This window comes from Alligator sinensis, unplaced genomic scaffold (genome assembly GCF_000455745.1).
Source record: "Alligator sinensis unplaced genomic scaffold, ASM45574v1 scaffold344_1, whole genome shotgun sequence".
In the NCBI taxonomy this organism is placed as follows: domain Eukaryota; kingdom Metazoa; phylum Chordata; order Crocodylia; family Alligatoridae; genus Alligator; species Alligator sinensis.
This window is the reverse complement of record NW_005842427.1, coordinates 945,363-961,896: the sequence shown is the minus strand read 5'-3', so window position 1 is coordinate 961,896 and position 16,534 is coordinate 945,363. Positions and strand designations below refer to the sequence as shown.

The 16,534-nt window shown below is 44.4% G+C and overlaps 1 protein-coding gene across 1 annotated transcript in view; it reads right to left on the bottom strand.

Moving 5' to 3' along the window:
• The window catches only part of SLC22A15 (solute carrier family 22 member 15), a 36,755-nt gene extending 26,884 nt beyond the window's left edge, over positions 1 to 9,871 (bottom strand). Inside the window, exons 1-2 of the mRNA XM_025211733.1 lie at positions 9,820 to 9,871; positions 1,326 to 1,538 (exon numbers count right to left, since the gene is read on the bottom strand). Of these exons, the coding sequence (XP_025067518.1) occupies positions 1,326 to 1,538; positions 9,820 to 9,858 (252 nt within the window). The 5' untranslated portion in view covers positions 9,859 to 9,871. The remainder of the gene's footprint in view (positions 1 to 1,325; positions 1,539 to 9,819) is intronic.
• Between the last annotated feature and the right edge of the window lie 6,663 nt (positions 9,872 to 16,534).

The window sequence follows — 16,534 nt, the reverse complement described above, 5'->3', positions numbered from 1 at the left end:
TTGTATGAATTAAGTGTGTAATCACTGTGAAATCGTGCAATCAGCTAACTACTCCCCCAGCCAGTGCATCAAAACGAATCAGTAAATTGTGTGGGATTTTCTCTATTCCATAACCCACTAGAGACATTCTCCAAAATGCAGATCTGAAGTTTCTATGTAGGTATTTTTGTATTTTATTTTATTAATGTATTTATTCTTTGTTTTCATTATGAAATAAATTAACTGTAAAACCTATAACTTAAAACAAGAGATGAGGGCAGCAGCGCCCCACTGCCGGCCGCACAGATGCCACCCAACTGACCAGACATGGGAGAAGGAAAGAGCTCCCATGCGGCGGCCACCATTATCCATCACCTTGCACTGCCACAGCACACTGCTTTTCCACAGGCAGTCTCACATGCAGCTCTGTGGGCTGCTGACTGGCAGCATGTAATTGGCTGGGTGCAAGGCCTCTCAGCAGCCTGCGGAGCCACGCATGCAACCAGTTGTGGGAAAGTCAGTGCCGCCAGAAGGGGTACACCTCTTAATATAAAGCACTCTACATAAGGCTGCCCCTGAGGACCACTCAGAAGCTGCAGCTGGTACAGAATGCAGTAGCTTCCCTTCCGACAGGTGCAAGGTTGCCAGGAGGACATAACTCCAATGAGTCCGGAGTCTGCACTGGCTTCCAGTAGCTTTCTAGGCATGATTCAAAGTGCTGGATTTGACCTATAAAGGCCTAAGTAGCCTGGCTCCTACATACCTAAGGGACTGCCTTCTCCCTTATGCCCTATCTCGATCACTAAGGTCAGCCATGAGTAGCCTCCTGCAAATACCTGTATGCCAAGTTTACTTGGCAAAAACAACTGGGAGGTCAACCTCAGTAGCAGCTCCTATGCTCTGGAATGCCCACCCCCTTGTGGCCCGCCAGAGCCTGCGCCTGGATATCTTTATAGAGATTTGGCCCCACCATGAGAATGACAAAAGCTGCAAAAGAACAAACACCCCCATGCAGGACTTGGAACCCAATAATGAAACCAGTCCTTTTCTTTTACTCCATTCCAGTCTTAGAAGTTGCAACAGCTCTTAATATACAACTCCCATGCGGGTAAACTATTTTAAAGTTTTGGAGGAAAGCCAGGTGAACAAGATCTACACAGCTAAACAAGGCTGGGTCCCTGTTGGCAGGTGCATATTTGAATAGATAACCTGTATATTTCCAAAGCAAAACACTCACTGATTTGGAAAAAAAGAAAGTGGTACAACCAGACCTCCCTTCCCCCACCCACATTGCATGAGATGTTTTACTCTTGCACCGGGCTGAAAAAACACAAATTCATTACTACCTCTGAGGCTATGGATGTGAAGCTGCTGCTGAAGTGTACATGCTTATGAACTTCGCTCCCATTGGCTCTCAGAAGCCATTCCCCAAAGGCTCTTCCTTCACTAGTTGACTGGTTGCTATGGCTTTGATTAGCTGAGAGCTCTTCAAGGTCCCAGTGGTAGGGAGGTGTTGCCCCGACAAGCGCGATGAGGATTGCTTCTGTGGCTACGTAGAGCTGAAAGAAAACACACGCAAATCAAAAAAGGCTGCCCACAAACTGAAATAGCAATATTTCACCTGCATCTATATCCAGTAAATATTAAACTCATTTTCATTGCTTATTTTTATTTTCATTCCCTAGTGCTACTGATAGATGCTGAGTAATCTTACTGAATCTTACACAAGGAGGTACCAAGATTCCAGCTCAGCGATTTTTAAGCTTTTAGACTGTTGATCACTTAAGAGAAACCCTCTTATGGATACCTCTTCTCCCAACCTCAGAATCTCCATCCCAACCACGGCAAATAACTTCTCATATATCTGAGTGCTATATTAGAACACTGTTAAGGAAATAAGATAAAAACTCCTGAAAGGAGCAAGGTTATGATCCTATCCCCATCTCTCTTTGCTTTATGCCCGTGCCATTCATACCTGCTTGGATGACACAGCTGGCTATGTGAACCAATTCTCTCCTGCACTGGCCAAAGCTGATGCCCTCCCCACTCCACTCCCAACATTGATCTCTAAGCTGTAAACAGACATCTAATATGAGATGATCCTGACTGCCCTGGGTTTTGACCTGAATCAAAACAGGAGCGGCATAGCTTCCAAACTTCATTGCTGCTCCTCTACCAGTAGGTGAACAGTGAGAGCACACAGACTGACAGGCTTGTCCTTGGAATAACTTACAATTAACTTGAATGACCACCCACAATTAGAGGAAGACAGCAATGTCCTGGAAAATTTTAATTTTTTTCTCCCATACTTCACAGATACTTAAAGCAAGACAATGGACTTGTAGTCTGACAACGGACTTGTAGTCTTGGGACAAAAGGCTTTCTCCCTGGCAAAATGCCACCTCTTACAGCCTCAAGGTTCCCTTGAAGTTTAATTCTGCTTGCTGTCTTTCTAGTGTCAATGTTTTCTGTGCCCATATTTTACACCAATACACACCTATAGCACAGACATGAGGCAGAATCAAACAGAGAGTTTATTTAGTAAAATCACACAGGAAATCTAGTTTCACTATGGACTACAGCAGGGAATACTGCTGCTTGAAGACCTAATAACTCTGTCATCATTGACAGAAGAAGGTCTAGAGACCACCAGCCTAAAAGCCCAATGTGCTTAGACCAGAGGTAGGCTATCTACAATGGCGCGTATGTGGCATTTTAGCAGCAAAGGGAGAAGAGGCAGCTGAGGCTTTGGCATGGGTGGGCTGAAAGCAGCCCAGGCTTGAAGCTAAGATCCGTTAAAGCAGTCTCCTGATGCAAAACATTGATGACCTCTGGTTTACACTACGGCTTGAGAACCATTATTCTAGATTCATTTAAAAATAAAAAGCCCATTACTTCTCCCAAAAGGAAACTAGAAAAAACTAAGGAATGTTGTGACACCACATCAGGGATGCTCAACCTTTTTGGCTGGTGGGCTGGCTAGACAGTGCCCAGGCTAGCTGCAGGCTGGATCCAGCTGATGATCCTAAGCCGGCACAGAACAGTAACAGGGCCCCATCTGGCTGCAAAGAAGGGGACAGGGGGTATCCCAAATGCAACCTGGCAGGTGGCTCAGCCCAGTGGGGGAAAGAGGTATGGCTCAGCCCCAACCCAGCCCCAAGGTGGGGAGGGGGCATGCCCAGTTGCAACCCAGTCCCATGGTGGGGAAGAGGCCTTGACCTAGCCCTGCAAGGGGGAAAGGGGCAGGGCCCAGCCCCATCCAGCCACAGAAGTGGGGGGAGGGCATGTGACTTGACCCCAAACTGCTGCACGGGGCTTGGGGTTTGGGAATTTAACAGTGGGGAGGGTGGGCGTATTTATTCCACCTCTCCCTCACTGCCAAATTTCCCAATCTGTGGGGAGCTCCATTGGACAGATATCCATGGCTCCACAGGCCATATCTGGCCTGTGGGCCAGAGGTTGAACACCCCTGCACAATATGTTATTATCTCCTTGGTCTGCTGGATTGTGCATTCTTATTTAAATGGCACCAAATAAGATTAGTCTGTATAAAACAACTGAGAATTCAGAGCCGCGCGTAATTCCAATGTATAGTTACTACAAGGTTGACAGCAAGAATCCTTGAGTTATTTATAGTATATTAAAATGTGTTCCTCCATCCTCTCATTCCTTCTATCAAACCCAGAATGCTGAAAAAGATCACCCACTCCCAAACTGATGATTTAAAAAATATTTAGAAAGCTAACGCTCCTTCCAAAATGTTTTTTCTATTAAAACAAGTTATTTAAAAATTGAAAAAGGTATAAAGCAAAACACGTATTCCATCAATGATGCCGTTGTAGAAGGGAAGCTTTTAAAACAGACATCATTAATTAAAAAGAGAAATTCCTCATTTGGTGAAGAGGGAACACAAAGCACCACTTACTGAAAAGTGGGAAGGAGTGAGAAGCTAAGGAAGCAGTGCTTGTTAGGAGCCAAGGGTGTAGCATTTTTATACAGTACCAACTGGACTACTAAATTCTCCAAAATTTGAGAAATCAAAATCACCACACGGTTTTAAGTCAGTAACTATCCAATATCTCTGCATTGTGACTGGCTCCGACAATTCCATTTCAGTATTAACTGAGAATATCCTCATCTTTATCTTGCACTACAATTGTCAGATTTGGAAGTAGTTCAGGAGAGAAGTGGAATTTTTCATGGTTTTTGCTTTAGGGAGAGGAGGAGCGGTGGGGAAAAACATCACCACACTTCTTCCATCTTCAGTTTTCCTTTAAAAGAAATCCACTGAAACTGCATAGGAAACCCACTGAAACCACAAAGGACTTTCATTCAAACAATGTATGGGTGAAAGTATAGAAAGAGATGAGACAGGCGTTTTGCTATGGAAAGATTTTAGCTGGAAGCTTAACTGGAAATTACGGGAAACATGGAAAAGAATAATTTTAAAAAGCCTATTAGGAAAAAAAACAACTACCTTGGATTGGTCCTAGGTATCAAAACATATTTAAATATTGGACATATACAATATCCAAAATAAAATATATTTCAGTATTACAGCTTACAAGGGCCATCTACTCAGAAAACTAGTTGTACCCTGTACAACAATGCTGCTGACTGTCCTAATTTTATTGTAAATCTTCTGACATTCAGGTTTTTCTTAGGTCCAAGCTCCTCGACTCTTGTAATATATGAGAATTTCAAGATTAATTTATACCTATTAGGGTCAGAAATTGTTTTCAGAGAAAACCTTGAAAATATGACCCAAGTACTCATTGTAGGTTTTTTTGTGTTTTTTTTAAAGACAACAAATTAAAAAGGAGGTTTTAGGGAAAAGGTTGGGAGAGGAAGGTGGAAGGGCTTAGGTCTCATGGTTTTGCTGTCCTTGCTCATGAATCTTAAATACATGGTGTTGGCAATAGTATACAGTCTTTTAGATACACATATGGCAGGTATAAAATACTGCCAAATTAGAAAAGGAATATTTTATAACAACTGGCAAATCTGGAAAGTGCTCGACATCAGAGAACTAAGCCTTTTTATCTTTAATCTTGTGTATAACCATGCAATAAAATGTGTCAAACTTATCTGTGACTTAATATATGCCTCATATAACATTTTAATTGGCTCCACACTAATGTTAACGTTTCTCCACAGATTACTGTGGGACTGATCTATATTAGTAAACATGACAGCCAAAATCAGGGAAAAGAGATTTCTGGCTTTTTTCTTCTCCTTTATAATAAATGAGCCAGGCCTGAAAGATGTGTTAGCTTGGTTTACTTTTTACGTTAGAAATTCACATTCTGTCTAGACCTCAAGACTCTGGTGACTGGAGAACTCATGAAACATCAGCATCTCAGAAGCCAAGAAGCTGAAAGCTTCCCAGTTAAGAGGAAAAGTGATATTTATCATCAAGCAGCTGATAACCATTGTGCTAACACATTTTAAAAGTTTATGCAAAGATAGGGCAGAATGTATAGATCCAATTAATTAATTAACCTTCTTGGGAAAAAAATCAGTACGTGTCCAAAATCCCATCACCTCTTCACCTGTTATAAAGGTATTTGCACTCTTAATAAACCAGGTCTGAGAACCTGGAAATCCTCCGAAAAAACAAAGCTAAAACTTCTAATACTGTGTTGCAGAACACACACACACCCCCCCCCTTTTTAAGAAAAAAAAAAAAAAAAAATCAGGCTTTTATCCACCACAAAGTATTCCATAAAAAAGGCGGACAGCGTTTGTTTTTTATTAAGTCATCCTAAATAAACTTTAAGGTTTGAAAATGAAGGCATCTACATGTCACTCTTCGGAAACATAAGCAAGGTGGTGAACATTTAAAAAAAACAACAATGAAACTGCTCTTTTTTGTCCGTTTCATAGTTATCCGTACCTCTCAACTTCATTCTGAGTTCCTATGTACAACAGCAGAAGTGTAAGTGATCTTGTTCTCTTCCTCGGAAGTATGTTTTGTTATTTTTTCATCATGTTCTCTACGAACATGAAAAAATAACAAAACATACTTCCGAGGAAGAGAACAAGATTTTGAAACCCCCCATCTCACATTTCATGATGCAAAAACAACAGAAAAGATGAACGTCCCTATTAAGTATAACCTGCTTTGAAAGTGAAAAAACAAACAAACAGTCTTGATAACTGGAGGGTTGCCAACATAATTCCAAACTTTCAAAAGGGCTGCAGAAGGGGTCTAAGGACCTACAGGCCAAGGAGATTATCTTCTATTCCCAAGAAACTAATAGAAGCAATAATTAAAGAAAGGACTGTCCAGCACATGGATGAGCAGGATTTGCTGGGGTGCAATCAGTATAGCTTTTCTAAAGGGAAATCAAGCCTCACCAACCTATTCAAGTTTTTTGAGAGCATCAACAAGAATGTGGACCAGGGTGATCCAGTTGAGAGAGTGTATCTGGATTTCCAAAAAAGCCTTTGACAAAAGCCTCATATCAAAGGCTCGTAATTAAATTGGGCTGTCATGGGATTAGAGTTGTGGTTCTCCACTGAAGTGCTGGGGCACCCTAGGATGCTTCAGGACCCTCTCAGGGGCGCTCCAAAGTAGGTGCTGCCACTGCAGCAGCAGCTAGGTAAAACTGCTTTGCATGCTCCTCCTGCACTAGGGCTCTCTGATAAGCAGGGATCCTGGTTTTCTCTGTTAAAAAAAATCCCAAATTCTCTAATTAAAAACCCCCAAAATCCAGTTTTTCCAGAATTAAAATGAAACACCATATACACATACATAGATAAGTATCAGTTGAACACAATGTTTTATTGATATATTTATTATATTAAAACAATTTGGAAGCCTCCCAGTGCCTCAATTATTATAACATAAATTCTAAATACCTATACATTTTGGTGTTTGATTTTAGTTTTTTTTTAAACATGGAAAAATCACAGCTTCCCCTGCTCCCTTCACTCACCAGGACATGGATCCAGCTACAGCTGTTCCCCCCGCTGATTTGTGGTGCTGAGCACTCCTGATATGCTGGTGCCCTGCCCCTGCCCATGCCAGCGTTCCTCACTCGTAATTCATAGTCTCTCACCCCTCCGCAGCCCTGCTGGTGTCCCTCACTACCAACACACTGCCCCCAGCCCCAGCATGTGGGGAAAGGGGGAGTGTGGGGCAGGCCGCAGATTTCTGCACCCACCGCAGGGTATGGGGCTGCAGCCTGGCTGGACTGGCATTGGGCAGGAGCTGCCTCCGGGATTCAGCAGGTGGGCTCTGGCATGGGAGGGAGTACCACGCTGCCATGACTACCAAGAGGAGGCACTCCCTGCCCACCTGGCAGCAGCTACGGGACACAACTCTACACTGCTACTGCCAGAAGCCCCGCGCCACCCACACCACCATGGCTACCAAAGTGTGGCACTGTGGCAGCACACAGTTCATAGATTTCATAGACATTAGGGCTGGAAGGGACCTCGGAAGATCATCGAGTCCAGCCCCCTGCCCAAAGGGCAGGAAGTAAGCTGGGGTCATAGGACAGTAAAGGAATTCTTCCTTCTGTCCAGCCTGATACGGTCTTGTAGTAGTTTATGACCGTTCAACCTAGTCGTCATCCCTTGGGGCACTTTGGTGAACAAACGTTCCCCCAGATACTGGTGGTCACCCCTGATAAACTTATAGGTGGCCATCAGATCACCCCTGAGCCGGCGCTTTTCCAGGCTAAAGAGCCCCATGGCTCTCAGCCTGTCATCGTAGGGTCTGCTTCCCTGACCTCTGATCATGTGTGTGGCTCTTCTCTGGACTCTCTCAAGCTTCTCCACATCCTTTTTGAATTGTGGAGCCTAAAACTGGACGCAGTACTCCAGCTGCGGCCTCACCAAGGCTGAGTACAAGGGGAGAATGACGTCCCAGGATTTGCTTGAGAAGCATCTAAGGATACAAGCCAGCGTTTTGGTCGCTTTACTAGCCGCAGCATCGCACTGCAGGCTCATGTTCATCTTGTGCCCCCTTGCTACTGCTGGGCAGGTAGGGGGCACCTCACCTTGGTGACCATGGCAGCACGGTGCTCCCAGTAGTGGTGATGGCAGCAGCACCAAGCATTACCACCCAGCTCTGGCCTCCTGTGCTGGGTCCTGCCCACTGGGCCACAGAGGTGGCTCCTGCCCGGTGCTGGTCTGGCCACACTACAGCCCCATGCAACACTGGGGGTGCAGAAAACTAGGGGCCATGTGCCCCCTCCCCCACAAACACACTGCCTAGGGCTCCCCCACAAACTTACCTGCAAGGAGCTGGTATGTGAATGTGTGCACACGCATGTGCACATGGCGCCCCCTGCCTCTGATCACCCTCCTCTTGCTTCCCCCCAGCCCCAAGCAACCCCTTGCAGGCTGGAAGTCTGCCAGGCTGCAAGGGGAAACCTGTGGTTTCCCAGGTTTCTCTCTTTTAAAGGAGAAAACCCATGATTTCCCCCTTTAAAGGAGAAAATCCATGTTATTCCATGGGAAACAGAAAACCCAGACCCCTGATGATAACCCTAAAGCAGGCAGGATCTGGCTCGGGCAGTAGTTTTTCCTGGTCTGGCCCTCTCCCCCAGTTCCAGCCAAAAAGGGCTACAGCATAAGGAGGCTCCTCCTTGCTTTAGGTTGATCATAAAATCATTGGATCATAGGAAAGTAGGGCTGGAAGGGACCTCACAAGGTCATCTAGTCCAGTGGTTCTCAACCTTTTTGGACTTGAGGCCGCCCTCACTCCCAACCTAAACCCCTTGGCCCTGCCGGTGCCCGTCACTCCCGACCCACTGTCCCCTAGCCAAAGCCTCCCAGTATGAGGAGCAGGGGAAAGGTATGCACATGCCCCTGCCCACCCCGTACCCCCATTTCTGAGCCCACAGCAGGCATGGAACTGCAGCCTAGCCAGAAGCAGCCTCCGCTCCCCAAAGGCCACCTGCTCTGCCCCCCACCCCACCTCCCTTCTAGGGTAAAGTCACAGCCTGAGGGGAGCAGAAGCAGTGGCTGTGCCATGGCAGTGCAGTAGAGCTCAGCCTGGCATGCAAGTGGCTATACAGGTAAGGACAGCATGACTCCCACCCCACCCCCAACCTCCTGCTGGTAGTACAGTTGCGTGAGGGTCTCAGTAGAGAGGCAGCAATAACTCTCACCAGCCTGCTCTGCCCTCCCGTGCTGGGTCCTGCCTGCTGGGCCATGGAGGCAGCTCCTGCCTGTGCTAGTCCACACAGGCTGCAGCAACCCGGGGGGGGGGTAGTACATCTGACCCCCAACACATTGCCTGTGCCCCTCCCCTTCCCTCCCTGTGGTAGTATGTCAAAAGTAAGAGGAAGACCAGAGAAACCATAAGTCCCTTACAGAACGTGGAAGGTAATCTAGAGATGATGCAGAGAAGGCTGCGGAGTAAATTAATTTACTCCAGCCTAATACATGTGTATGTGTAGACACTGAGATGTTTACTGTGCGGTTAATTAAGATACTAATAGCTAATTAGTCTACTGCACATTTAATGTCTAGTGTAGAGGCGCCCCAGGAGTGGTAACAGATGGCCATACATTCAGGCGCTTCAGGCCATGTATTCTTGCCCTGTCCAAGAAGCAACCACCACATGCTTCCATCTCTCTCTAGGACTCGCACGTAGCTCAAAAAGATCCAAATACTAACCATAGTTTATGCCCTTTTGCTTTCCTTATCCCTGAATTTTATAACTGATAAAGCCCTAGTCTAAAGGGAGCCTGAAATGATACACAAGAGAAAGATGACTTGGTCCTTGGCCAACCTCCTGTGCACTGTTCTGCCAGACTAAGAAAGCTATGGCAGATCTAGCAACCCCGCAAAGAGGATGTTTACCCATACAAGGGCACTTACTGTATGGAGTCCTTCATTCTCTTTGAGGATAGATTTCATCCTGTTCACACCTCCATGATTCCTAACAAGCAAGACATTAGTACTTATCACTACAACAGCACAATTCCATTAATTCAAACTAGAGAGGTCTTCCCTTATAGGCAAAATATATTAATTTATATTATATATGAATAAATAATTGTGTGCATTTGACTGCTGCTGAAGGCATGAGATCCAGACTATCAAAAAGAGCAACAAAAAAATAAAGAAAGAATATCTTTGACACTGATTTGCTACTATTTGACACACCTTATCAGCATTTCACAAGAAGCCTAGTTGTTCTCAGCAGATACCAGCTGAAACATGTAGTGCCAAATGAAATGAATCTTGAATCTTTGACCTTTCTAGTATAAAGAGGTTAAATCTACAGCTTGGGGGAAAAGAGATGAAGTTCACAAGAACAATGAAAGGCATGCTCTTGTAGGACTCAGTGCTGAAGAGCTGATACTGTTCTATGGAAGGTATCTAATTATTCCTCTTGGGGAATAATGCAAGTAACAGAATGCTAACAACCCTTCAATTAAATAAATCAGCCAGAGGCAGGCAAAAAATAAAATGCAAAATTATAGATTTAAGCCTGCAAGGTGTGATTTACTATTATCTGGAAAGTTATATAGACTACCACCACAAAGCTTGCTTCTGGAAAGCATCAAAATCTCCAGGAATATGATTAGTTTAATAAGGCTGTTTGAAAGACCTGGAGCAGGGAAAAGATGAAGATTTTTAACACTGCCAGCTCAAGCAATGCCTTTTGCACTTAAGGAACTTCAATACTGAAAACACCTATGAGCAAGAAGGGGAACAAATAATGATTTGTAGCCCCCACAGGTAGGGACCTACTGAAATCACAATATTGCGATTTTTGCGGAAACCATGATTTTGGGCAGGCTCCATGAAAAAGCATAGGCTTTGCACTTTTGGCACACTCCCTGGCAAAAAAAACACCTTACCAACAATAAAATGCTGCCTCCCTCTGGGGAGCCAATAGTCCTCACAGCTGCTGCAACCCAAATGCACAATGGCAGGTGGGAAGACCAGGGGACTGCCAGCATGGCAAGATGGCCCTGCCCATCATGTGGCCCCACCCCTCCAATCCACGGCAAGGGGTGGGGGCAAGATGGACAGCCCTTGCAGCCAATCAACGGTGAGGGATGGGACTACTGGGGCCCCTTCACCAGAGGCATTGTGGGGGGTGGGGTGCTGCGCTCAGGCCATGAAGATGGCTGCCAGCCCCACGGTCTGCCCATAAAATGGACTGGCAGCTGCCTCAAGTTTGGTAGATCCCTATCCATAGGATACTCTATTTACTTCTGCACCATAAACAAGTTGCATTTAGTGAAGACCTTTGGCCCTCTCCCCTGCACCCTGTTTATTGTTCCTTCTCTGCCCGGCTGGTACCTTTCGATACCTTTTTTTATGCAGAAGAATGAATAAACACCATCGGGCATGTTAACTCTTCGCCCTTACCCTTCTCTCTACCTCCTTCCCCAAGCAGAGTAGGAATCTCGATCAAGTCTTCACTGGAATTACTGGCCCATATTCCAGTCACCCTACAAGCAGAGACCATTTTAAGATTCAATAACTTGCACGTCACCACAGCTACAAATAGGTGCTATAGGCGATTGGAGAAATAATACTCCATGTTTTCCACTACACCGTATGCCTATTTTTTATTTTGGCTGGTCATGAGACAGCAGGCTTTTTTTATAATATCCTGATTTAGATAAATGTTTTTTGAGAAACCCTTTAAAGTATACGATAGTCAATTAGATCTTTAAAAAAAAAACCCCTACATTAATGTCAGCAGAGGACAATTTTAAACATTCAAAAGTAAAGAAAGGGTAACATTTCTTTAACAAACTTCAATTTGACCCCAGTTTGACCATCAAATATCTGTGCAACTTCCACTAACATTTATTGTTTGTACATGCATTCTTCAAGGCAGAGTTATACCATGTATTAAAATTAGACTCAAAAGCATGGCTACTAATCCAGAGTACTCTCTCTGTATAACATGGGCCAATTAATGTAATTTGAGAAAGCATCCCTGTTGAATACTTAAAGCAGCAGACATGACATTGGGGGGAGAGGGGGAGGTATTTGTTTGGGGGTTATTTTGGGTAGGGGAGACAGAGACACGGGAGAGAATTCTTGTCTACAAAAAGATTAAAAACTACCAGGTTTAGTCAGATTCCAAAAGTGTGCAAGTACAGAGGTCTATACAACCCTGTAAATTCTATGATTAACGCTATAATAACATTTTCAGCGCTCCCCTACCTTTTGTGAACACACAACAATACCAAATCTGCCTAAAGGAGCCTTTTGAGAACAGAACATTCAACTCTGGTCAATACAGACCATCTGAAGGTGAAGTGATGTAGATCTTTCTTATCTCTGTGGATCTAAGTGGGTAGAAAAGTTTGCAACTCAACAGAGAAAGGAAAGCAGAGCTCTTTTTCTTTGTGAGAAGAGGTCCTTCACAAAGAGACTTATTTCAGAACAGCCATTCACTTTAAATTCACCTTACCTGATTCCAGAACGAGTCTTATGGATAAATGCCTAAACTGTCTCCTCCTGGTAAAGAGCGGTAGTTAGCTCTGTTAGACTGAAGCGACACAGAAGTAAGCTGCTGCTTACAAAAGCTCGTGCATCTCTGATTTTGTCTACAAGTTGCAAGTCTACTCTGCCTCCTTCTGCTAACAAAGCTGGTATTGGCTGTCAACCAAGCTTGGCAATATTCCCTCTTTCCCATACTGCTAGGATAAAAGAAGCAACAATATAAAAGGGAAGGAGGAGCAGCTCTGTGTAGTACCTGCAGGGCAAAATAACACACCACGTAAGTAGAAAAAAAATATTCTCTGGAACATTCAAATCCCAATCCCTATTTGAGAGGAAATATCATACTACTGATTGAGTTTTAAACTCTGTTGCTCATCATCACCTATAGCAGGGGCATCAAACATGCGGTCCATGGGCCAGATCTGTTCCACCAGGCTACTGGTAGACCACTGGAAGTTGGGGGCGTAGCGAGGGAGGAGTGGACTGCTGCAGAATCCAGGGCCCTTAGGGCAGGTGAGAGCTGATACAGCCCTGGATTCTCTGCAGTCACCACTGAAGTGGCCCAAGCTCCTTGGTCCTGCACTGACACTACATGTCCCACACCACAGCCTGCACTACGTAAAGCCACGTGTTGTCTGATGGCCAGCAGAATGCAGCTCCTACCCCATCATTGATACTTAGGGACTCTCTTCTACACCTGTCTGTGACTAATGCTCTTGCAGGAAGATCCAAGGACTGGACATAGGAAGCATCAAAAAGCATTCCAGTTGCTGTTTCCTATAAGAGGAAAGCAGCAAGGAATCAAAACTGTTGCATGACTCAATCACAACGAATTCCCCATGTGCACACCATACTTCTGATGTAGAATCACATCATCATGGAGGCTTGACAGGATCAGCATTGGTTCTGGAACTGCATGCATCAGGTCATGCAAAGAAGACGACCCTATTCTTGCCAGAAGCAGGTCACTGCTGTCATCTGAAAGATGAATACTGCAGAATGCTACATATCTACAGCTACCCATTTTGATGCTGGAACATCAACTGTTAATGCTGTGTTAAAAGCCGCACGTGAGAATGTATCATACAGTTTGCCGATAGACAGTAGATATAGTTAGTGAGCCTAAAACAATAAAACCTGGCTCTCAGAGAATGGTCATTCCATAAGCACTGTACCCATAATCTGCCAATCAAAAAGTGACACCTGAATACACCAAGAGAACTATGCTACTCAATTACGCAGGCCTTCGTTAGGCAAGGTTTCTGAGTACTAACATGAGGTATAGGAATAAAAGCATGACATCAGAGTGATGGTGAGATCTAATGGTTTTTTTGTTTTTTGAGAAACAAGGACCTTAGTTCTCCAATTGACATTATCAACAAGGTGCCTATGCACACCTATTTGGAGAGGACCCCAATTACCTCCTATCAGAGAAAAATGAAACCTATACCATAAAACCCCTGTCAACATGTGTAATTGTTGTGGCAAGCAATTACAAAATAACAGTAGAGTACACATTTGGCAGGCTGATGGCAACATGACACTACCTACAAAACTGTTTGGTTGCCAATTTGGCCAATGTTATTTCATTACTGGGCATAACCGAGTATGCCAGAAGGGCAAGAACATTCACATGAAGTGAAGACACTTAATGGGCAACCAGTAACAGAGCTCAGGATGACAGAGCTGGGGAATGGTAAGCCAAGCAAATAAAAAACCATTTATCATATCCACATCTTTGTATCATAGGACAACCTGTTTCAGAACACATGACAAGGTGCTGGGGGAATGTGATGCTAAGCACCATTTGTTTGCTCATTATAAATCACAAAAGAAAATAAATGCTTTATTTAAAGTTTCAGATACAGCTCCTGTCTCTTTCTTCTTTACCCAATTACTTACACACCAATGAATTATACAACCAATAGCCAACTGATAAATAAAAAGCTATTTAGTTAATGAGGCATATTCTGACAACTGTGGCAAGCATCTCATCTGCCTATATCTGCAATTAAGAAAGCTAATATCAATAAAATGCCATTAACTGAAGTACAAGGGTATGGTCTTACCAAGAGTGCAACTGTATATAATACATGTTCCTGTTCCCTCCTTCACCCAAATTATATGGGTTATATAGGAGAAGAGTGAATGGGCAACATCTATTCATTCCAGTTCATGAATAGCTCATAGCCCACTCTGCTGTTCAGTGAACACAGAATACAGTGGTATAGAGGAGAGTCTCCAGGTGTTAGTGATGGAGCAGGAGCAGCATTCTCCTGGCCCTCTGGATGAGCACCTCCTGCTGCAATCAGTGCTGCTCCTTTGACAGTGATCAGTCACATACTCCTTCATTGCAGCTTTGCCCCTTTCCCGCCCCCCCATGCTCCACTCCTCCTTATCTGGTAGCCCAGATGAACATTTGACATACTGCCAATAGCAGGCATCACAGTGGAGCCTTTTTCTTTTCTCATACTGATTCAGGGTCTTCTCCATGAGTCCAGTGCACACACATCGGATGCCTCTCCTGGACCGGAGTTGAACAAGTCCTGCCAGCACAATGGAAGAATAGGATTTATGTCCAGAAAAATCTGTCTTACATTCAACATCACTCCAAGGTTGGAGCTTAACTTTCTAATTTGGAATGCTTTTATTTCATCTTCATATGCTGGCTAGTTTGGAAGTGCCTCTTAGTACAACACACAAACCAAAGACATACTACAGTAAGGATCTGAGAGTTAATTCACACAAAAGGTTTAAGAAAGGTGTGGGGGGCACATAATGGAGGTGGTTAAGAGTGACCAGACCTAGGTTCTTTTACTACAATTGTTTTTAATATTATTTCAGGTGAGAGGAAAATCCAAGAATGGAAGAAGGAAAAAACTTTCCAGGCTCATGTTGGAATTCTACCCACCCATGCAAAGGGATTTTGTTGCTTTCTGAGTGACCAACATATCAAGAAGTAAGGAGGGCTCAAAAGCGGTAGAAGCAGCTTCTGAAAGTCTGGCCTGCCAGGAAATTTCACAAACTTTTAGAATGCGTGTACAGAAGAAAATCAAGAATAACCTGCCAGGAATGGGAGAAAATGCACTTGAATATTAACAGGGTGCCAAGTCTTAACAATGTAAGAACCAATTCCCACCTGACTCCCAAGAAAACATGCTATAAAAAGACAAGATCAGGATTTCCCATATTGATGTCTCTAAGGATCTCTCACATTTAACACAAGCACTAGAGCAAACAAACTCAGATACTCTGGGATAATATATTAGACTTGTAGCGGGCTCTCTGTCATGTCACTGAGGTGGCAGCTGCTTAATAAGTGCTTAATTTTTTCTCCCACTGCTAGAAACTATTCTGCGGAGAAGGGGAAAGGAGACCAGGGAAGCAGTAGGTCTTCAGACCTCAACTGAAGCTGAACCCATCCCACTATATGCAATATCCTCCAAAACAAACATCTGACTGATCATCACCTGCAAATCTCTTGCATTTTTTGCTGCCACTTCCACCATTCTAGTAAAGATGGCAGCTGCCACTTACCTGGCCACAACTCTTGGGCCACAACTCCCTGGGCACAGCCTTCAACATATCCTTGGCACACAGCCCCCAACTTGATGGGCAGCCAGATCCAGAACCATTGTCTGTTCCTGCAATTCCACCCTCTCTTCATGCCAGGTCTTCTCTGGTGCCATCCACATCCACTCTTATCCCACTAAGATAATTGTACCATCCCTGTATCATGCAGATAGGGAGCTGCCAGATTTGGAGTTACTGTGTTCTACCTTGCAAGGAGACAGTCTGCATATTTTTCCATGGATTCAAGCAATCTACAGCAGCCAACTTCAGCCCACTTGTGTCACACTCATCAAAATGCTGTCAGAAATGCAGATTGTGGATGCTGTTATAATTCACGCCAGAGATTAACCAGAACCAAGACATGCTCCTTGCAGCAGCTAGCAGCATACAAGGCAGGCATCTTCCAAAGGTGAGCTGTGCAAACGCTGAACAGCCCTTGTGGAATTAAGGGTTAAATGCCAATCGGGTATATAAACCAGCAGGTGCCTTCTGGTGCCTCAGAGAGAAGTGGGAAGTGAATGGGTAGGATGGCTACAATAGGAAA